The sequence below is a fragment of the Agrilus planipennis genome, unplaced genomic scaffold (genome assembly GCF_000699045.2).
Source record: "Agrilus planipennis isolate EAB-ADULT unplaced genomic scaffold, Apla_2.0 scaffold92, whole genome shotgun sequence".
Lineage (NCBI taxonomy): Eukaryota > Metazoa > Arthropoda > Insecta > Coleoptera > Buprestidae > Agrilus > Agrilus planipennis.
In genome coordinates this window covers 606,846-629,863 of record NW_020438900.1, presented here as the reverse complement: position 1 = coordinate 629,863, position 23,018 = coordinate 606,846, and the positions used below count along the sequence as shown (strand labels likewise).

Here is a 23,018-nt window from a genome sequence, read left to right as displayed (position 1 = left end):
GTTCAAACCCAAGCATCTGCAATTATAACAGAATGCTCATCCCCAACCAATTCTCAAAGTTCTGTTCTCAATATCGGAGAGTCTGTAGTTAAGAACTTATTATCTGAGCCTGAATGTATAGAGTCAAGTCAACTGAGTGAAAGTAAGAAATCAGTGTATGCTATTTCTTCAATTTCATCAAAAAGTGAAAATGATAATCAAAGTCTAAATAATGAATCATTAAAATCATCTTCCAATGTAAGTTCACCTTATTTTAAACCAAAGAAAAGGAAGAAAGTAAAAAAGAATGGCTGGGCTGAGAAACTTCAAGATGCACTTTATAAACAAAAGTATAACTTTGCAATTTGGCAACATGAACAATTTTTAAAAATAATTAAAGGTAGTGATAATTTTCCTTTAGAAGAACCCTCAACTGTTGTTAAGGTGCAATGTTTTTGGAAGGAATATGAAATAACTGTAGTTAAAGGTATTATTTTAAGTGACAATTGTGATGATGATAATAATTTATGTTATGATAACACAACTTGTTTAGTATTATTAGGTTTTAATATTCAAAAGAATTTAAATATATTTATAAATGGGACATTAAAATTATTTGTTCCTTTTAATCGTAAAATAACAGTTATTAATAATGTACCAACTCTTTGTTTTTTAAATGTATACAAGTTTTTAAGTTTTGAACAATAAAACGAATATAAGATTCTGTAAAATATAAGATATTTTTGTTTCTTATTCATATATTATTTTTGTAATAAGTACTTGTTATTTGTTAAATAAACTTTATCAAACGTTTAATTTATTTTTCACTTTTAAAATATAAACCAAAAATCGATTAATTACCATTTAAATTTAAAATACAATCTCCTAATAAAACTGCACATATGCAACCTGTTCAACACTAGCTCCTTTGGGGTTGCATAACCTGAAGAAACTGGTATCTTATTTTATTTGATTTTAATATCCTTATAATTGAAATAAATAGGAATTTATCAAATATACCAAATATTCTACCTTAAATTAAGCTTCATAGACTTGTTTTTAACGTACCTTTTCGTAATGCTATGAGGAGACGCATCTATTTGAAAAGCTCTTCTCACACGATTTTTCCATTTCAATAAGGTAAAAACGGCTCACAACACACGCGACTTAGTATTTTCGTAATATAAAGTGTTTAATTAAATATATCATTAATGAGAATTAAAAATATGACCAAAAACTATTAAAAGGCCACCATTTTATTGTCACAAGCACGGTATGAGCACATAAGATTTATTGTAGTCGCCGGTGCCGTAAGTAAAAGGATCCTGCGCAGTGTTCAGTAAAGTTAGACCATTTCCTGTTTCGTGATAACGCGGCAATTTAAACTGGGCAATCGTTATTTGAATGGATTCCTTTGCAGNTTGGGTTACTTAAACGTTTTGATATGGAATTTTGGGTTTTAGTGGCTTAATTAGTCAATATAATTCATAGTATAACTCTATTACTTACTTACTCTTTTGAGCTACACATGAACATACATGCATTACAATAATAGGTTTATTATGTATTTAGTAGTTAAAGGTACGATACCATTTTATAAAGGTACCTACAGTGAAAGTTCTCTGTAAGGTGACTTAAAGGTCGAAGCAGTTCCTTTTTGAAAGAAGGAATAATGGTAAATTATATAAAAAGAAAGAAAGATAATACAAAGTGCTTTATTAAAACTGGAAATAAAATAATGGAATATTTGAACTTTTGACCCAAATTGAAACCAGTAGATGGTTATGTCTGTTGTTTTTCCTGCATTTCATTCTTTAAAATTCTCATTTTTGAGTAAATTTCGTCCCAGTCCATGTAATTGCCAACCAAATACCTTTGATTACCTTTTGTATCGTTGTATTGCACTCTTCCATGGGTCAATCTTGTATTATCAAACACCAGAATATTCCCTAAAACAATTAACAAAGACAACAAATGTAAAATTCAAACGAATAAGTCCTAAATGATTTTACCTGATTCCACTTTAAATTTCGCACAATGTTTATCTAAAAGTTTTGTGAACTCTTTAAGGGCATGATACCAAGAGGTGACTTTTTCCAATGGGACACTAAAGAAAGAGTCCCTTTGAGGAATGGAATACCTCACGGATGCTATTTCCGAAAACGAATCTAAACTATTATCAAAAAAGTATATTATTTGCAAAATATAAGACACAGAAGAAAAGTACGTTAAGTGTTTACCTTATAACGGGAGTTCTAAAAATATTACAGAACTTGACAAAATCCTCTGTCCCATAGTCCGACCAGTTGACGTGTACAGTTGACAACAACTCAAAATGTTCTTTCATTTCTCTCCTCATTTTTTCTGCGACAAAAAAGCCATCGGTCAATAAATTTTGACCACCTTCAGATTCTGTTTGAACAACGTAATGTAAAAACACGACCTGAAAGTAACTTTTCATATTATACTAGGAAATGTCTTACATTTTCAACAACCAAACCGTCACTTTTAGTATATCTTTGCTCTTTTTATTAGAAAAAAAGAAATGTTTAAATAAAAACAAAAACAATAACAGTTTGGTTACTTTTATTACAAATAACATGAATCTTTATCAAGTGTGGGTCAAGTTAATTAGACATTTAAAGTAGAAAGAAAAATATTTAAAATTTAAAGTGGCATTAATACTCACACCAGGGTTGTATTCGTAATAGGGTAAATCAGTGTGTTGTTGTAATAAACTTGACAAATACGCGTAATTATTGGTCCCTGGTTTGGATGTTATAACGTACTCCTTTCTGTAGAAGAAAATTATCATTATATTATTTAATTCAACCTACCCTAACCTGAGAACTGTACACTGAAATTCTACTGAATACCTGCTATAACAGAAACAGGATATAAACATTTTCTAATCAATAGTTTATTAAGATTACACAAAATACATTATTTATACATCTATTAAACAGCTGTTTATTATTCTTATCGGCATATAATCAAAGAAATAATTCTTAAAGTATAATTTTTATTAAATAGGTACTTACCCGTAATGTGTTTCTCTTACAAAGGCAATTTTTTGGGATAACTTTGAATTAGCAGATGGATCCATCGGGGCATCCTTTAAAAGTACCACACCATAAATAGCTAGATCTTTGAGAAAACAATACAGTATTTCATCCCTACAAATTAAAAAAAATTAAAAGTGGTCTGTAAAAAGTCAAACTCATCATCATAAGGTCGTCAGTCCTAAGACTGATGATTGGACACGCACCTCCACTCTTTCCTATCCTGAGCTAACCTACGTATTTCCCTAAAACTAGAACACTAAGCTAATCTAGGTCTACCTCTACCCCTCCTAACTCCTGTTTCTACTAATTTGTCTCTGACTAGACCTCCATGCCTGAAAAGGTGTCCTGTCAACCTATCTCGCTTATTTTTATTAACATCTATAAAGTCCTCTGTTCTCCTGTTCTTTCTAATACCTCTTCATTTCTAACCTTCTCTATCCACGGTATCCTCATCATTCGCCAGTAATACCACATTTCGAACGCTTCTAACCTTTTCTTTTCCGTCGCGCCCACTCTCCACGTTTCGCACCCGTACAGCGCCGCGCTCCAAACATACACCTTTAACAACCTTTTTCGAATTTCTAAATTAACCGTTCGCGAGCATAGAAGTGAGTTCTTTTTATTGAAGGCGACTCGACCCTGCGGTATCGTCTACTTTATATCCCTATTACTTCTTCCGTCCTTACTTATCTGACTTCCTATAGATACCAAAAATCAGCCACTTCTTCTAATCTTTCGTCTCCTACCTTTATATTCGCTCTTTCCCTACTTTTTCTTCCCTTCCATTGTATTGTTATTACATTTTGTGTGAAATGTGATCTATTTTCCACTCACTTTGTCATTACTTCGCGATAGCTGTATGTTTTTAAAATTTTTGTGAATTCAGTTCCATCCCAGAGAATTTTCTTCGGTCTGTAATTTTCCTCTAAGTACTTGGCCTGCTTACTCCCCTCGAAGCTCCGATTACGTAGCCAGTCTTCTGTGAAAATCGACCTATGATTATCACTCCATTTGATTTCCAGTTTATCTTTATTCACCTAAACAGAATACTTAATAGCCAAGTGAAAGAGAATATTTTGTTATCAGACATGCAAAGTTTCAATTAAGGGAAAGGCTTTTGTGGCTAAGACATTTTTTTATTTCCTTTTCGTTTCTTAATATCCTACTGATTCTTTATTTTTTAATACCGATTTCTAAATCAGTCCCAAACGCCATACAAAAATAATACTTGCTAAAGTCTAAGGACGATACGTACTACGTTGTTTACCTACGACCTTCTTCGTTCTATTCTAACGACAATCTTAACAAGTGGGATATTTTTACAACGTTTTTGTACCCTTCTTTCAAAGGTAATCATTTTAGGATCTTTGGTCCTCGAAAAGGGCTATAAAAACGAACGAAGAAAATCAAACTAGAAATTTGTAGAAATAAAGGACTGAAGGATTTGGTGCTGAATTATATTAGGATCTTATTCAACATCAGAAATTATTGCCTGAATTTATTATATATAAATTTTCTTTTCAATTTTTGTATTAGATAAAAGAATTTCTAAAACTAAATTTCGAAGTCGATTTAAAATACGAAAGAAAATATTCATTCTTTATACATTTGGTTAACATAATTTCTGGTACTTTTTAATTATTGTACGTAATTAAGTTAACAAGTTAACAAACAAATGGAAATATAAATGCCAAAGAGCTAGCGAATTTAATTAACAGAACTGGCGTTTAATTTTTTTCTGATCTCATTCATTATTTGCTCCAAAACTCTGCGAAAGCTGAATCAAATGAAATAAGACAGTCTTGGCTCTTATTGTTAACAATATTTGTAATTATGTAGGTATTATATAGATGTAAAACGGGTATGCTTCGAGAATAATTTTAATTAAATTAACCAATTTGGCTTAATTAAATAGCATTAGAAACGTGTTCTACCTACTTACATCAACGGAAATGGGAGACACTCCAACATCAAACTTATCCCAGTTAATAGCCCTTGAGTGGGAATCGTTATGGAAACATTCTGGACAGGTACAATTATCCCTCAGCCAAACCGACGGATAAGCTTCAGTTTCGTCATGGAATTCCACAATTAAATTTCCCTCATTGAGCGCAACCTTTGCCTGTTTTATTAAAGTCCTTCTCGGATCGAATTTTAATTTATTGAAATTTGTAGACGCAAAAATGTTTTTGAGACTGTTAGCGATATTCATATTATTTAATAACAATGTTGTGGTCAATATTCTTTTGAACGCGCTCACTTAACGGATTTCTTATTGATTTATATATAAATAATTGTCAACACATATAACACAAACGATAGTACTGTTAGTTAGTTAGTTTTAGTATATCCACCTATCGCAAACATTATAATCTACACTCAAAGTGTATTAAAATGTCATTTATTTTATTTTATTGAAACTAGTTTCATTTGAATACACAGTGAAAACGCAGTTTTCGTTTCAGTTTAATTATCTACCAGTAGATAACCTTTTTGGGATGTTTTACAACAAATTTTGTTACAGGGGCTATACAACAAGTAATTGTAATAGAAAAAATGGTTTCACTTTAGCAGTTTTATTATCACATTAAGCGAAACACTGGAACATACTCTTAAAAGAAAAACAATAATGGATATAACAAATAATAACACTTTTTAAATGATCTGAAGAACTACAAGGTTCCACTACTGCGCATGCTTATTAGCTTCCCCAACCAAGTATATTTCATCTTTTAATCTGTTATTTTATCCGTTTATAACGTACGTACAAATAAAGTTGTGATCATGGTCTGTACCAAGCGGCATGACCCAGAATTTCAGACCATTCTGCTTAGCATTCGAGAGAACACCGGTTCAATTATGGGTTCGTCTACCCTGATCCATGATTTCCTATTTCTCATTCCCTTGGATCATTTAGGCAAATTATTCTACAGATAATATCTCACTTCCCTTCTATTTTCATTTCGGTCATCTCATCTTTCTAACCTCAACCACCACACATCCATTCGCACGACTCCTAAAAGGAGATAGAAAAGATCTTCAGTTTTTAGTAGGAATGTAACATCCAAACGTCTTTTTTGCCCTGGTATATGGTGATTATATCTCGGCATTCGGGAAACATGCACCGGTCCAATTCAAAGTTCGTCTGCCCCAATCCAAGTTTCCTTGCTTCCTGGTTTTCTTGGATCATTTTAGTAAATGCTGGGGCAGTAACGGCATTATTCTACACGTAATGTCTCACTTCCCTACTATTTTCATTTTGGTCCTCTCGTCTTTCTTACCCAAACCACCACACATCCATTCGCACGATTCCTAAAAGGAGATAGAAGAGATCATCAGTATTTAGTCATCCTGGTTTTCTTGGATCATTATAGTAAATGCTGGGGCAGTAACGGCATTAGTCTACACGCAATTTATCACTTCTCTTCTATCTTCATTTCGGTCGCCTCAACTTTATCATCCCAACCATCATCAGTTATTCCCACGATCCCTAAAAGGAGGCTGAAAGGAGCATTTGTAGCTGGTAGGAATGAAACATCCAAATGATTTTTCTTGCTCTGGTCTGTAGTGATTATAGCTAGGCATTTGGGAGGGCATACACCGATCCGATTCAGAGTTCGTCTGTCCCGATTCAAATTTCCTTGCTTCTTGTTTACTTATTTCCTGGTTTTCTTGAATTTGGCAAATGCTGGAGCAGTGACGGCATTATTTTACACGTAATGTTTCACTTCCATTCTGTTTTCATTTCGGCCGTTTCATGTTTCTTAACCCAACCACCACCCATCCTTCACAATTCCTAAAAGGAGTCGGAAGAAAGCATGAGTAGTTAGTGCAAATGAAACAACCAAATGTTTTCTTTTGCCCTAGTGTGTGACGATCATACTTCAGCATTCGGGAATTTAGAGTTCGTCTTCCCCAATCCAAGTTTCCTTGCTTCTTGTTTCCTGATTTTGTTGGATCATTCCATTCCCTTATGATTTCATTTTAACATGAAAAAGACGTTAAAAACTTTTGTTTAAACCTACTATAACTGCGCACACAATTTATTACTGTTAATTGCAGTAAAATTTCAGTATACACCTCGTATTTGGCTAGAATATGCTGTTTATATTATATTTATATTGATTTAAAGACCGATAAAAACGCGTGTGAGGACAAATCAAAGAACCCTGCATTTACATAAATTACACGTTACACACATTTCATTCAATAAAAAAAGCAGCAGATAAAAGTGAAGCCGGAATTAATTTTATGGGAATTGTTTTTTTATTCGTTGTTATTTTGTTATTAATTTGCAAATGCAACGGCATTTTGACTCTTTATCTCTCCGTTATCTTTGTCTCGTTGTAATTATTAAAACGAACAAAAATATATAAAAACCATTTATTTAATTCATATTGGACTTACATTTATAAATTATACATTTCCATTTAGAAACAAATCTACATTTCGAATATACTTTATCAAAAGTTTCTTTTTAATTTTGATTGTCGTTATTTCTACTGGAGAAATAGATAATATGCGCTCTTTTAACACTTCATACTCATGTAATAAATAGATATTTACATCCGATAAACAGTCTCCTTCGTAAATTATATTATATTTGTGAAATAAAGAGACAGCTCTAAAAACAATTAAATTTGGCTCATACAACAAGATTTGAAAGGAAGAGTACATTAGTTTTTGTAATTAATTAAATGTACAGTCATAAACAATAAATAATAATTATTATGTGTTCCTACTTATTACTATAGATATTAGATACAGCAATTTGTGAATAATGTTTCGTATTCAGGCTTGAAAACACCGTCGAAACAAACCTAGACCACGACTATCAAACCCAAATTTCGAACATTATTCAGATAATACCGGCCGTGAAAGCCTAACTGTCTTTATCAACACCAATTTTTGTTAAATATATGAAATCCTATGGCATTGTTAGTTACTTAATAATGAATTAATATGCAATATTAATGTGAAATCGTTACAAACTACCTCAAATGAATGAGGGAAAAATTGTTGCTGTTGTCACACCCCCGCCGGGAATCGAACCCGGGACAATTGGCTTTACGCACCAATGTTCTGACCACTAAACTACGAGAGGTGACAACAACAACCACGACCAACCGACCTACAAGGTTAACGATCCGTCGAACTAATGTAACTATATACTGAATATACTATGATTAAACATACATATAATTTAGATATCTTTTAGAAGTGAGTTAGTTTAATATGAAATATTATTCTGAAAATTCATTTCTGAATTTTTTACCCACTACACGCTACCTCAAATTAATGAGGGAAAAATTGTTGCTGTTGTCACACCCCCGTCGGGAATCGAACCCGGGACCTTTGGCTTTACGCACCAATGTTCTGACCACTAAACTACGAGAGGTGACAACAACAACCACGACCAACCGACCTACAAGGTTAACGATCCGTCGAACTAATGTAACTATATACTGAATATACTATGATTAAACATACATATAATTTAGATATCTTTTAGAAGTGAGTTAGTTTAATATGAAATATTATTCTGAAAATTCATTTCTGAATTTTTTACCCACTACACGCTACCTCAAATTAATGAGGGAAAAATTGTTGCTGTTGTCACACCCCCGTCGGGAATCGAACCCGGGACCTTTGGCTTTACGCACCAATGTTCTGACCACTAAACTACGAGAGGTGACAACAACAACCACGACCAACCGACCTACAAGGTTAACGATCCGTCGAACTAATGTAACTATATACTGAATATACTATGATTAAACATACATATAATTTAGATATCTTTTAGAAGTGAGTTAGTTTAATATGAAATATTATTCTGAAAATTCATTTCTGAATTTTTTACCCACTACACGCTACCTCAAATTAATGAGGGAAAAATTGTTGCTGTTGTCACACCCCCGTCGGGAATCGAACCCGGGACCTTTGGCTTTACGCACCAATGTTCTGACCACTAAACTACGAGAGGTGACAACAACAACCACGACCAACCGACCTACAAGGTTAACGATCCGTCGAACTAATGTAACTATATACTGAATATACTATGATTAAACATACATATAATTTAGATATCTTTTAGAAGTGAGTTAGTTTAATATGAAATATTATTCTGAAAATTCATTTCTGAATTTTTTACCCACTACACGCTACCTCAAATTAATGAGGGAAAAATTGTTGCTGTTGTCACACCCCCGTCGGGAATCGAACCCGGGACCTTTGGCTTTACGCACCAATGTTCTGACCACTAAACTACGAGAGGTGACAACAACAACCACGACCAACCGACCTACAAGGTTAACGATCCGTCGAACTAATGTAACTATATACTGAATATACTATGATTAAACATACATATAATTTAGATATCTTTTAGAAGTGAGTTAGTTTAATATGAAATATTATTCTGAAAATTCATTTCTGAATTTTTTACCCACTACACGCTACCTCAAATTAATGAGGGAAAAATTGTTGCTGTTGTCACACCCCCGTCGGGAATCGAACCCGGGACCTTTGGCTTTACGCACCAATGTTCTGACCACTAAACTACGAGAGGTGACAACAACAACCACGACCAACCGACCTACAAGGTTAACGATCCGTCGAACTAATGTAACTATATACTGAATATACTATGATTAAACATACATATAATTTAGATATCTTTTAGAAGTGAGTTAGTTTAATATGAAATATTATTCTGAAAATTCATTTCTGAATTTTTTACCCACTACACGCTACCTCAAATTAATGAGGGAAAAATTGTTGCTGTTGTCACACCCCCGTCGGGAATCGAACCCGGGACCTTTGGCTTTACGCACCAATGTTCTGACCACTAAACTACGAGAGGTGACAACAACAACCACGACCAACCGACCTACAAGGTTAACGATCCGTCGAACTAATGTAACTATATACTGAATATACTATGATTAAACATACATATAATTTAGATATCTTTTAGAAGTGAGTTAGTTTAATATGAAATATTATTCTGAAAATTCATTTCTGAATTTTTTACCCACTACACGCTACCTCAAATTAATGAGGGAAAAATTGTTGCTGTTGTCACACCCCCGTCGGGAATCGAACCCGGGACCTTTGGCTTTACGCACCAATGTTCTGACCACTAAACTACGAGAGGTGACAACAACAACCACGACCAACCGACCTACAAGGTTAACGATCCGTCGAACTAATGTAACTATATACTGAATATACTATGATTAAACATACATATAATTTAGATATCTTTTAGAAGTGAGTTAGTTTAATATGAAATATTATTCTGAAAATTCATTTCTGAATTTTTTACCCACTACACGCTACCTCAAATTAATGAGGGAAAAATTGTTGCTGTTGTCACACCCCCGTCGGGAATCGAACCCGGGACCTTTGGCTTTACGCACCAATGTTCTGACCACTAAACTACGAGAGGTGACAACAACAACCACGACCAACCGACCTACAAGGTTAACGATCCGTCGAACTAATGTAACTATATACTGAATATACTATGATTAAACATACATATAATTTAGATATCTTTTAGAAGTGAGTTAGTTTAATATGAAATATTATTCTGAAAATTCATTTCTGAATTTTTTACCCACTACACGCTACCTCAAATTAATGAGGGAAAAATTGTTGCTGTTGTCACACCCCCGTCGGGAATCGAACCCGGGACCTTTGGCTTTACGCACCAATGTTCTGACCACTAAACTACGAGAGGTGACAACAACAACCACGACCAACCGACCTACAAGGTTAACGATCCGTCGAACTAATGTAACTATATACTGAATATACTATGATTAAACATACATATAATTTAGATATCTTTTAGAAGTGAGTTAGTTTAATATGAAATATTATTCTGAAAATTCATTTCTGAATTTTTTACCCACTACACGCTACCTCAAATTAATGAGGGAAAAATTGTTGCTGTTGTCACACCCCCGTCGGGAATCGAACCCGGGACCTTTGGCTTTACGCACCAATGTTCTGACCACTAAACTACGAGAGGTGACAACAANATTACTTAATATTTTAAGGTCTTCGATTCTCTCTCTCACTTTTTTCTACTTCTGGTCAACTAATAAATGTACCTTCTGTTCAAAAATAATTTTCGATTAGATTATTATCGTTTAGTTTAAATTCACATTTGTTTAATTTTATATTTTCTTCCTAGTTTTCTTTTAGATATAGGTATGTAGATAACTTACAAAATATACGAAATGATTGTAGGGCATTCTTTAATTCTTTTAGTTGTTTGATTGGTCCCCGTAATTTTGAATTATATCATTTTTGGTGATAAACAATTATTAACAAGTATATATACATATAAATATACTATTTAAAAGCATCATTGCCTAGTTACGTATGTTCAACGATATGTCCCTTTTTTCAAAGTAAATGCATGTAAATTAGTTGATCGGTTTCACATTTTTTTAATGTTCAACTTTCTTAATTTTAAAATTACTTAGTTAGGAAGAAAATATTTTGATTGTTTTAATCATATTGTTTGATTGTTTTAAACATATTTTTGATTTTAATGATATGGTAATAAACCGATGTAGGTTATTCAATTTTTTTTGCTTCTTCGCTCCATCTCTTCACGTTTTTTACATTCAAAAATATAAGAATGTGTGCTTACACTTCTAAAGTAATTAATAAAATATTAAGTACGATTAATTGCCGCCGTTGTAGCATTACGAACAGTGGTTGAACAATTGCATATTGCTGTAAAGATTCTTGTAACAAATGTTCTTGCTGATGACCTGGCTCTATTCGACCAAACACCAATCTTTTTACTACCACCTACAAAAACAGAAATTGCTGATGTACTTTAAGTAACTTTAGAGCACAACAACATCAAAAAGTTTAAGTATATTCCACTGACGTAACTTGGATGCCACCCTATTCCTTTGCCAAAAATTAGTAAAAGTTAATCAACCCACTCCAACTCGGGATGGACGGCATTTGACGAAATTGAGTACCGCCGCATCCAGGGAGAACTCTGAAATTACCTGCCCATTCTTGTGCCAAGAATCACCAAAGTTGGAAAAATTAAAAGAAGTGTCAAGGGTAAATAAGAAAAAAGTACCTACATAAATTAATGTCAGTAATATGCATAAGAAATATCACACACTTCTTCTAAATATATAACCACATTCCATTTCAAACTTCTTGACATAAAAGCTGATAAAGAAATAGAGAAACAAATGAAAGTCGTTAATATAAAAGTTGCGAAACGAAAAAATACAATCAGTTATCCTTTTGTACAAGGATTTTTTATTGTGTTAATAACCTGGAAAACAGGATTATTTAAAAGCCTGTCCCTAAAAGATATAAATAAATCATAAGGTCTTAAGTTTCAGTAATATTTGAATATACTTGAAATATTTTTTAAAAGGCTTCTTAAAGCAAATAAACAATTATTTTTAGTTACAAACAGCCCTTTCAATTTTGTGTAAGAGATGTAAAAAAAATTGCAAGCTTTTATTATTTTTAATAAGTAATATTTTCAGTGATAAGGGTATGAAACTTCTAGTTGGAGATGATTGGAGGGATTATTTTGAAATAATTATCGTCCAAGCAAGAAAGCCAAGATTTTTTACTGACAAATCAAGACCTATGAGAGTATATGATGAGAAAACAGGGACACACTGCTGGGATCGTGTAACAAAGTTAGAAAAGGGAGTAATTTACTATGAAGTTAAGGCTTTAATAAAATTATTAGATACTTTTTATAATTAATAATAATTTCAGGGTACTGTAAAACAGTTGCAGGATATGACAGGATGGTTTGGACATCAAGTGCTGTATTTTGGAGATCACCCTTACAGTGATCTTGCTGATGTTACTTTAGAACATGGTTGGAGAACTGGTGCAATCATTAATGAATTATCTGTAAGTTTATTATCTAAATTATTTTAAAAACACTTGAATACAAAATAATTTAATTTGATAACAAATTTTAGCACGAAATAAATACTCTAAATCGCACAGATTTTAAAAAGAATGCCAATTGGCTTCAAGTACTAACTACATTAATTGAAGAACATCAGGACTGTGAAAGTCCGGAAGAACAGGAAGTTTTAGCAAAATGGATGGCTGAAAGAGACACTTTAAGGTTTCTGTTTTACAATTCAAAGAAAAATAAAATTATAATTTACCTTTTTTTTTCTAGGAATTACATTAAATATGTTTTCAATGAACAGTTTGGCAGCGTATTCCGAACTTACCACAATCCCACATATTTCTCACGTAGATTGTTTAGATTTGCTGATATTTATACGTCAAATATCACAAATTTACTCAATTACTCAGTAAATCATACATTTTATCCTNTTTATTAAACTATTTTTAAGTCATCAAAATACATACTGATTAGAAATTATAAAGTTTTGCCTGCTTATAGTTTACTTATTAATTATTATTTTTAATAATATTAAGTACTTACAAATTTGTTTTTGTGTTTATTATTATTACTTCTTCTTGATTCAGCTTCCACTTTGGCATTTTCACAAAGTTCATCTAAAAACTCATTAATGACTAACATTTTTTCGGGATCGTCTTTAAATTCGGCCACTTTTAATTGTAAAGAGTTCGATCTATGAGAATTGATGCTCAATTCCATGGTGATTTTTAAATTTTAATAAATTAATTGTGATTTGTAAATGACGCTTCTAATTGCTTGCGACTTTAATTTATTCAAAAGACCACGTGAAATGCTAGTACAAAAAGGAATGTCCAACACTCCCGAAACTTCGTCATCGTGCTCCTTCTCCCGAAAGCTTATCCCAGCAAAAGCTCTCCGTTGGAAATATCACAGCAGGCATTGAGTTCGGCGTAAGCGCAATGAAGCGTCAACGCGCTTTCCATTTCCATGGAAACACCATCGACGCTGTTGACTAATAACAAAATATTACGGCAAAACATAAAGCTTTTTATTAGCGAATTTCTAAGTTCGAATTTAAGTAGAAGTTTTTTTATTGCATATCAAATGTTCTTTTAATAACCAACGAAAACAATAAGTTTTGCCGTCAGCTCCAGAAGATTTAATTAATTTGCCAAAGTTTTTTATTCTGTCGCTGAGAATTTTTATAGAGTTTAAAAACTCAGTTAAATAAAATTAATTAAACAGTCCAATTGTCCTACCTCAAGGATAACTTTCTGTTTCATGAATTATATTATATACAATAGTTTTACTCTAGCAATTTTTTAAATGATAATTAACATTTTTTTGTTAATTAATAATTTATTGTTTAACTAGAAAATAATCCCAACATTTTTTCAATTTATATAAATCATTTATATACAGTTTCCTCAACTCATGAGTAATTTTTATTTCTCTTTCATTAATACGCCAATACCTCGTCAAGTCTTTTTGATTTTAGCATATCTCATAAATTATGGATTTTCTGTTCCTTTCTCCACATTTTTCCGTTTCTAATTATTGTTTGTGTGTTAACTACTTACTAATTGTTTTCTTCTTAATTAGGTATTCCGTGTTAATATACTTTTTTAATGGCGCATTTATGTATTGGTAGGTATGCATGATACATTATAAAACATACCAATATATCACCCTGAACTATATAAATTAGTAGGAGGGCAAATAACGAAACTGTCGTCTGCAAGAACGTGAACCTATGTATGACCAATCGTCCTGCACTCTTTTAATGAACATAGAATAGTAAGACCTTTTTTTTATGTGGTATATGTTCCCTGCGGCGACCATACGACATTCACAGGTAAGGAATTCATCTCTTGAACATCAGACCAATGGTGGTGACTGATTACAACGGGAAGGCTGGGGGGGACTTCCACGGGAATAATCCTTCTACCTACTCCCCCGCTTGAGGCGTATTGGCAGTAGCTATACTACGCATGTTAGGGGAGGGGTGTAGGCACCTACACGGATGACCACGGGTACCGAACCTGTTAAGCCTAGTACCCTTTGTGTATCTATTATCTATGGCCTAGTATGGGTTAGATAGATTCCGCCTGCATCAGTGTCTTAGGGGGTCAGCAAAATAGATTGACAGAATATATTTTTCTAATCTATGTATGACCCCTAGGAGAAACTAGTAGCAGTGGATTCAGCCACCCTGTGTTGAATAAGCGTATCTCAATGTCGCGCTCATGCGGACCGTGGTGGGTAAACCGAAAGGTAGGAATCTAGAAATCACCACGTAAACCAAAATAAACCGAGGGTATTCCCCCACTTACAATATATCTACCAGAGTCATAAGTATATAGTACTCCTAATTGCTCGTAAGTACATCAATATTTAAATAGCATTAAGTAAAGGACTTAAGAAGGAAACAAAAACACTTATTCATTCAACAGTAAAAGTTTATTAGAACTTATTCCTTACAAAAAAAAAATAAAACAATTGAATTTGTTATATTAATTCCTAGTATGATTATAATTCTCAAGGGTGAATTTAATTTCTTCAGAGTTGCTGGGTTGTTTTGGTCCAATGGTCAAAACTGGTGGCAATCTTCTTATTTTCCTACCAAAACGACCAGTTTTACGTTGCCACCATCCTGATCTAGGTCTATTTCCCAATTCTCTATTTTTCTGGGCAGATCCTATAGGTGTATTCCAATGTTCCCCATTACTCAATCTGCCTACAGTACACATACAAATTTCTGGCAAAGAAAATTCCTTTTTACTAGGCATTTGTATAACTACATGATTATTTGCTGCTTTTCTCATAATTGTAGCACAAGTTCCAGCAGCATGAACAAGAAACCCCCCCAGACCAGGATATTTTTCAACACAGTTAATTTTAGTTCCTATAGGAAGAGCTCCGAGAGGGTAGGCATCGCCCTCAAAGGGTCGAACTGGTATTCTAGGGATGTAGCAAGATGTTCTTATTATATCACCTGCCTTCATGTTTTCTGTTGCCAGAATATATTTTAATTTATCATCGACAGCTACAAGGGCCACAAAAGTGGTTCTACAACCGTCTTTAATGACTTTAATAACTCTTTCTACTTGTGGGGGGCCTTCTTTTGGACCTTCTCTTTTCCATGCTATCCAATGATATTTATGTTTAATGCCTCCCCCTATTCCTTTAACTACTAACCGGCCACTAACAGGGTCTCTTCCACCCAAGTTGGTTACTTCAAGAGGTTTCACAGTGTATTCTTCTGGATAATGTACTATACGCCGAAAACTTTTTCCATGGCCAATTAGGGGTTTCTCGATATAATTTCCTGCATTTCGACTACTTACAAATGAGATACTATTAAGTGATGATTCAAGAGCACCCAATTTCCGGATGATTTGTGAGAAAAACATTCTCAAACTTGATTTTTAGTAAATGTTAAGAAAATAATAACATTAAATAACATTAAGGTTAATTGGATGTGGATGATATACCACGAAGTCACTTTGACTCTCAAAACAATAAAGCAAGATATGTTTAGCAACGCTAAAGACAAATAATAAAATAAGGCCATCATAAAGACATCTGTTATAACATTCTCCTTTATTTTATTAATTTAGAAATTCTTTTGATATAGTTACTGGTACTCGGTAGTATGAACCACTATGCATGCATTCCTAACCTGTTCTATTTTTTAAAACTTGGTAAAATGTAAAACGACATTAATTGCATTGCATCCTATTCCTGTGCTGCTGATGTGATGTAACAAGCGGTTTGTTTAGTTTTGATGTATTATTTAAGAGTGTTAATTTACACTAGATTCTTTAATAATTACTGTATAATAATGGATTTTAACATACAAGTTCGTAAGAAGCAGCTGCTGAATTTAGAACAGTTCATATTTACTTCAAAAGATAAAGTTCATTCTATATTAGATTGCTTGGGATGGAATGTGAAAGAAGTGTTAAAAGTAAAAGTTGGTAATGTATACTTTGCTCTAAATAACATACTGTCATTATTTTAGGAGAAAACCCTTGTTAACTGTCCTCTTGATTTAAATCACAAAATAGCCGAAAAGAATGTTAGTAGTCATACTGAAACATGTTATTTAAAGCGTGAAGGATATGCCTTAAATGAAAATTTCTTATCTGAACCTCTTCATGATCCCCAAGCATCACTTTATATTGGTAAATTTTAAGTTTCTTGATCTATTATTAGTTTTCATTAACTGGTATTATTTTTTAAGAAAATGGGGTGAAAATGGCCATATTTAATGAAGCCAGTCAAAGAATTCCAAACTTCAGAAGAGGTTGGTAGTTTAATTATTCCTTGTTTAACTTAGGATTACATTATTGTTATTTTTTCAGAAATGATAAATAGTCTCATAAAGTTTACAGTTTACTGAATTTGTAACATGTGGCTTGAATATGATATCCTTTTTGATATCCTTTTTTAAAAGTATGTTAATACTAAATTGCAATAAGATAAAGGACTATTTCATTTCATTTGATAACAGATATTTAATTACTCATACTTATCTTCGAAAACCAGCAAGTATGAGAACAGATTTAATTGTAATAATGGATATTTCATATTAATATATTAGACTTGTATTAATTCGTTTGTATAATATATACTTGCTTTAAATAGCTTTAACTAATTATCATTTAAAAACCTGTTTAATGTTTACACTTAATTGAAAGTAGAAAAAAAAAGTATCGACTTAAAATTTAAAAAATATGTAATCTACAGACGTAAAAATTATTATTTTAGGATGGAATGGAAGAGATCGAGACCCCAAGACAGCAGACCGTCTCATGTCAACTTTTAGTAATGATGAGCGAACAGCCTTATATGAATACGTCATTTCACGTACCAAAGGCCCAATTGCTCCACCAGAATTTAACATGTATGTAACAAAAACATGATCGAAAATAAGCCTTTTCTAACCCATTTCCCAAATTTTTAGTAATGAACCAAACGAATCTGTGGAAAACAAAACTCTCACAGAAGAGGAGCTCTTGATACGTAAAAGGGACGCCAGGCGTCGGCGTATAAAATACAAAGCGGTTCATACAAACAAAAAGAGTTACAAAGAAGTTTTGCGAGAAGTAATAGGTAGTCAAATGGAAATGTACAAAGACTGGCTTCAAGAAGGCAGAATTAGGGGATGCAGAACTCCTGAAGGTGATCCAGATGATCCTGACAACCAAAATAACGAACAACTTAGTGAAAGTAATGAACATCCTGTCGATGGTAGCTCACAGGATCGTTCCTACGCCTCTGATGTCCTTTACGATTATCCCTGCGATAATTCACTAACAAGTCGAGGAAGTAACCATTCAGAGAGTTCAAAGGGTTCCAAGCAACGTGGAAGTCGTAAATACGACCACGAAAGAGACGAATATCGAAATAGTTATAAAAAAAAACGGGATGAGTATGTCCCTGATGGGGGCTGTTTAAAGAGTAGGGATGGAAGTTATGAAAAAGATCATGAATACAGAAGTAGGAGTTGCAGTAAAATATCAAGTGACGAAAGAAAACATGATAAATATAATAATTATTCTGATGAAGGCAAAGGTTATAATGAGCACCATTATGAAAAATACAGACATCGACATAAGGAGCCTTATTCTCACCATAACGGTCGGTATGACGAAAAATACGAAAGAACTCGAAGGCATAGGTCCAGATCCAGATCGAAATATTCGTCTTCCTCTTTAAAGAAACACAGGTATCACAGTCGGAACCATTAATTGAGTGATTTTTGTTTGAAGTATAATTGTATCATATTAATAACAATACATTGTTAGGTGCTTTGTAATAAGAATTAGTTCTGTATTTGAATAAATTTTCTACTGAACTTCTCAATAAAAATTGTTTTAAAAACAGAATGATATATTTATTACCACTTCAGAAATTTTAAAATATTCCTTAAATATTTGAAATGAAGTAAATATTCCTTTTTGAAATTTAAGTAATTTTAAATTTAAAGCCAATTATTAATAGAATACCTTTTTGTAAGCATTCGGTCATTTTTAGCAATGAATCATTATTATATACCTCAAATTGCAAGTTAAAATAACATGCTACGCCTATGGCGTTCTCGATCTTAATCATAACTTAATAAAGTGTGTCTATGAATCCCTATAGATGTATCTATGAGATGTATGAACTTGGTATGAATTTCACCAAAAAAAATTGATCATAGGTGTATTAGCGGTTTGTCACGCATTAACCAATTTTATCCTATAATTACTGGAAAAAAATTAGAAATTACATTTGCAAGTAAAAAATGTCTACATTAGCAAGTCCATTGTCTGTTGCGGGTACGAGAACATCGGGGGCTCCTGTGAGAACCCAAAATGGTAAGTAAACATATCCTAACCTATACCAAACACGCTTAAGTGCAGGTGTATTTATAAAATGTTTTTTTTACGTATTTCTTCTCACTTTTAAGAAAACCACGTACACACTCAAATTCAATTTGTAGTAAACTAATAAAATTTCAGTAATGGCTGCTTGTTCCATCGCAAATATAGTAAAAAGTTCATTAGGGCCTGTGGGTCTAGATAAAATGTTGGTAGATGATATTGGGGATGTAACCGTCACCAACGATGGTGCTACTATATTAAAATTATTAGACGTTGAACATCCTGCAGCCAGAGTTTTAGTAGAACTAGCTCAATTGCAAGATGAAGAAGTTGGAGATGGTACAACCTCTGTGGTCATAATAGCTGCTGAGTTACTGAAGGTAAGATTTTCCTGGTACAAGGTTTCCTTATTTGTTAACCTAAATCCAGACTTAGTATATTTTCTGTTTGCTTAGAATGCTGATGAACTTGTGAAGCAAAAAATCCATCCTACCTCAATTATTAGCGGTTATCGACTAGCATGCAAAGAAGCTTGCAAATACATTCAGGACCACCTTACCATTCCAGTAGCAGATCTTGGCAAAGAGTGTATTGTTAATATTGCCAAAACATCAATGAGTTCGAAAATTATTGGAAGGTAAGATATTCAATTTATTAATCGTTGAAAAAGACAGTAGGATACAATTTTGTAAGCTGCCAATCAAAAAAAGAATGTTCTAAAAAACCCTGTATGTAATATTATAAGTTAAGTATTAGTCTCTTAAAAGCACCCATTTTTTACTTACAGTGATTCAGATTTCTTTGCTAATATGGTAGTTGATGCTGCAAATGCAATTAAAGTAATAGATTACAAAGGAAATCCATTGTATCCAATTAAGGCAGTAAATGTTTTGAAAGCTCATGGACGTAGCACCAAAGAAAGTGTTCTTATTCAAGGATATGCTCTTAATTGCACTATAGCCAGTCAAGCAATGCCCAAGAAGATTGTCAATGCTAAAATTGCATGTCTTGACTTTTCTCTTCAGAAAGTTAAAATGAAACTTGGTATTCAGGTAAGTCAATAGACTCAGTTTGGTTATTTTATTTTTGTCATTCCTATTTTCTTGTTATTTCAGGTATTAGTAGAAGATCCTGATAAATTGGAAGGAATTCGTGCTAGAGAATTGGATATAACTAAGGAAAGAATTAAGAAAATTTTAGCAACAGGAGTAAACGTCGTCCTTTTAACTGGTGGAGTGGATGATACTTGCATGAAACTTTTTGTAGAAAGTGGAGCAATGGCTGTTAGAAGAGTAAAGACAAATGACTTGAAGCGAATTGCTAAAGCCACAGGGGCTCAATTTTTGCATTCTTTAAGCAACTTGGAAGGTAATTTAATGCACCAAAAGTAATTATATACTAATATTTGAATTTCTGTTTTCCTTAGGTGAAGAAAGTTTTGATGTCAGTATGGTTGGGGAAGCTGCTGAAGTCGTTCAAGAAAGAATTTGCGACGATGAATTGATTCTTATTAAAGGGTAAGTAACTAAATTTCTTTTGAACATAATTGATTTTCATTTTACAAATTTCTGAACTCAGTATAGTAGCAGACCCAGTTATTTAAACTGTATGTATTATTTAACAGTTGAACTTCATTTAATTTTTTTTTTATATCAATAGACCAAAGGCCCGTACTGCTGCTTCCATAATCCTTCGTGGTCCGAATGATTTCTTTTGTGATGAGATGGAGCGTTCCGTCCACGATGCGTTGTGCGTGGTTAAAAGGGTTCTGGAATCAAAAAGTGTGGTAGTAGGAGGTGGTGCCGTCGAAGCAGCCCTTTCCATATACCTAGAGAACTTTGCTACAACCCTTAGTTCACGGGAACAACTTGCCATTGCCGAATTTGCAAAAAGTCTCTTGGTAATTCCAAAGACATTGGCAGTGAATGCGGCTCAAGATGCAACCGATTTGGTGGCGAAGTTAAGGGCTTATCACAATTCAAGTCAGACCAAAGTTGACCATGCACATTTGAAATATGTCGGTCTTGATCTCTTGGAGGGTACCGTTAAGGATAACAGGAAAGCTGGTGTTTTGGAGCCGACTATTTCTAAAATTAAATCGCTCAAGTTCGCAACAGAAGCTGCCATTACAATACTAAGAATTGATGACATGATTAAACTTGACCCAGAAGATAGAAAGACCAAGAGCTATCAAGAAGCCTGCGCAGCCGGAGAATTAGAAGGCTAATACTTAAGCAAATAAGAATGAGCTTGTTTGTATTTTACAAGAAAAAAAATTGAAAAATACGATTGAACCTTTTTGTTGTGTTGCATTTCTAAGAATCCTATTTTTCGAAGTTCGTTTAAGCAGACATATTATTTAAGCTTGTAGCCGTTTATATATTAATAAAATTTTTTAGAACATAACAATATTTTAAGTTTTTTTTTTCGTTACATCTATTCGGCATAACCTTAACAAGTCCCTATGAATCAGGAAGCTATGGTTAATAGTGGGTTGTAGCTCTATTAGAAAGTGGATGTAGTACAAATTTTTAGTACTTTTTATGGGAAAAAAATACATCTTTTCCAGAGTTGAAGCTTCGTTCATTAGAATTATCAATTTATGATTACAATGAAATATTAAGTTAGAGGTTCAAAGGAATAAAACACTATTGAAACTTCCATTTCTTGTATTACGACATGATACAATTAAAATCAATATTTAGTAGGGACAATACCTGAGAGACAGTTATTAATTTAGATCAGAAAATCATTACATTAATTACTAGTCCACTGATAGGAAACAGTATCTTAAATTATTACTGTGAAATATTAATACAATGATCAAACACAGAACAGAAAAAATTGGTCTGAGCACGCTTTGGTCGGTGCTAATACGACTAACTTCCCATTAGATAATACAGTTATTATTGATTCCGTAACTTCATTGTTGTGATTAGATTAGAACGTATTTTAATTAAATTGTTTGTAATTAATTCGTTTTTTTTATAAAAAAAAAACGGCTTGACCGATTTCGTTCAAATTTCTTTCAGATCTTCATTATGATAATATCTTTCGAAAAAATTTTGGTTGAGGGCGATATCTCAATCCGTTCTTGAGATATCGAAAACGAAAAAAATGCTGACATACGAACGTACGTACATACGTACGTACGTACGTACGTACGTACGTACATACACACATCATCAAAAAAATTGGCTAGCATGCTACTAATATGTTAAAACGTGGAAATATAATGAAAATTCCGATTTCACTTTTCGACCCAATTACAATAACTTCCTAATGGGAAGTTAATAATAAATAATGATTACTAAAAGTTAGAAACATCATTTATATGTAGAAACAGCACCCTAATAAACTACAATTCTTCAGGCAAATACATTATTAAACGACGGTACATGAGCTTTTTTCCCTGAAAGGATTCACACGTTGATTACTGAATCCTACTACAAGGCAATCATCTTGTTCATGCTCTTGTATGTACTTGACTATGTCAGCAACTGCTTCCGAGACAGGTATTCTTTTAATAGCAGCCTCCCTACGTAATTGTTCGGTTATGGCACGTTGTTGTTGTATGTTTGAGACCACCATGTCGATAAGAGCAGTGTCGGAAAGACCTATGTTGGCCTATTATGAATCACTAAAAATAAGCAAACAGGGGTGGGATGTTCATGTCTT

At 33.1% G+C, this 23,018-nt stretch overlaps 7 protein-coding genes across 7 annotated transcripts in view; 4 read left to right on the top strand and 3 right to left on the bottom strand.

Moving 5' to 3' along the window:
- Positions 1 to 1,413, top strand: part of LOC108734943 — a 25,326-nt gene extending 23,913 nt beyond the window's left edge. Inside the window, exon 7 of the mRNA XM_025973278.1 lies at positions 1,400 to 1,413. Within this exon, the coding sequence (XP_025829063.1) occupies positions 1,400 to 1,413 (14 nt within the window). The remainder of the gene's footprint in view (positions 1 to 1,399) is intronic.
- A 283-nt stretch (positions 1,414 to 1,696) lies between these two features.
- LOC108734955 (gamma-butyrobetaine dioxygenase-like) lies at positions 1,697 to 5,618 on the bottom strand. The gene is made up of 7 exons (XM_018466731.1): positions 4,987 to 5,618; positions 3,879 to 4,081; positions 3,021 to 3,155; positions 2,669 to 2,774; positions 2,220 to 2,422; positions 1,992 to 2,152; positions 1,697 to 1,928 (listed from the first exon to the last, which is right to left on the bottom strand). The coding sequence occupies exons 1-7, from the start codon at positions 5,254 to 5,256 to the stop codon at positions 1,762 to 1,764; spliced, it is 1,245 nt and encodes a 414-aa protein (XP_018322233.1). The 5' UTR covers positions 5,257 to 5,618; the 3' UTR covers positions 1,697 to 1,761.
- Positions 5,619 to 12,454: 6,836 nt separating this feature from the next.
- LOC112904071 (5'-nucleotidase domain-containing protein 2) lies at positions 12,455 to 13,423 on the top strand (the record flags this gene model as incomplete). The annotated part of the gene is made up of 5 exons (XM_025973277.1): positions 12,455 to 12,534; positions 12,593 to 12,779; positions 12,834 to 12,974; positions 13,046 to 13,197; positions 13,255 to 13,423. Coding segments are annotated over 5 exons (729 nt in total), but the record flags the coding sequence as incomplete, so codon positions are not given.
- A 1,984-nt stretch (positions 13,424 to 15,407) lies between these two features.
- Positions 15,408 to 16,471, bottom strand: LOC108734983 (39S ribosomal protein L2, mitochondrial). The gene has a single exon (XM_018466764.1). The coding sequence runs from the start codon at positions 16,377 to 16,379 to the stop codon at positions 15,480 to 15,482; it is 900 nt and encodes a 299-aa protein (XP_018322266.1). The 5' UTR covers positions 16,380 to 16,471; the 3' UTR covers positions 15,408 to 15,479.
- An 83-nt stretch (positions 16,472 to 16,554) lies between these two features.
- LOC108734982 (U11/U12 small nuclear ribonucleoprotein 48 kDa protein-like) lies at positions 16,555 to 18,860 on the top strand. The gene is made up of 5 exons (XM_018466762.1): positions 16,555 to 16,936; positions 16,991 to 17,153; positions 17,213 to 17,275; positions 17,740 to 17,875; positions 17,936 to 18,860. Exons 1-5 carry the CDS (start codon positions 16,754 to 16,756, stop codon positions 18,720 to 18,722), a joined length of 1,332 nt encoding a protein of 443 aa, XP_018322264.1. The 5' UTR covers positions 16,555 to 16,753; the 3' UTR covers positions 18,723 to 18,860.
- Positions 18,861 to 19,261: 401 nt separating this feature from the next.
- Positions 19,262 to 21,751, top strand: LOC108734984 (T-complex protein 1 subunit alpha). The gene is made up of 7 exons (XM_018466765.1): positions 19,262 to 19,334; positions 19,479 to 19,720; positions 19,796 to 19,977; positions 20,128 to 20,392; positions 20,456 to 20,708; positions 20,767 to 20,857; positions 21,000 to 21,751. The coding sequence occupies exons 1-7, from the start codon at positions 19,262 to 19,264 to the stop codon at positions 21,565 to 21,567; spliced, it is 1,674 nt and encodes a 557-aa protein (XP_018322267.1). The 3' UTR covers positions 21,568 to 21,751.
- A 240-nt stretch (positions 21,752 to 21,991) lies between these two features.
- On the bottom strand, positions 21,992 to 22,980 carry LOC108734974 (guanine nucleotide-binding protein subunit gamma-1). Its single transcript, XM_025973265.1, has 2 exons — positions 22,633 to 22,980; positions 21,992 to 22,179 (listed from the first exon to the last, which is right to left on the bottom strand). Exon 1 carries the CDS (start codon positions 22,929 to 22,931, stop codon positions 22,725 to 22,727), a length of 207 nt encoding a protein of 68 aa, XP_025829050.1. The 5' UTR covers positions 22,932 to 22,980; the 3' UTR covers positions 21,992 to 22,179; positions 22,633 to 22,724.
- Positions 22,981 to 23,018: the final 38 nt, after the last annotated feature.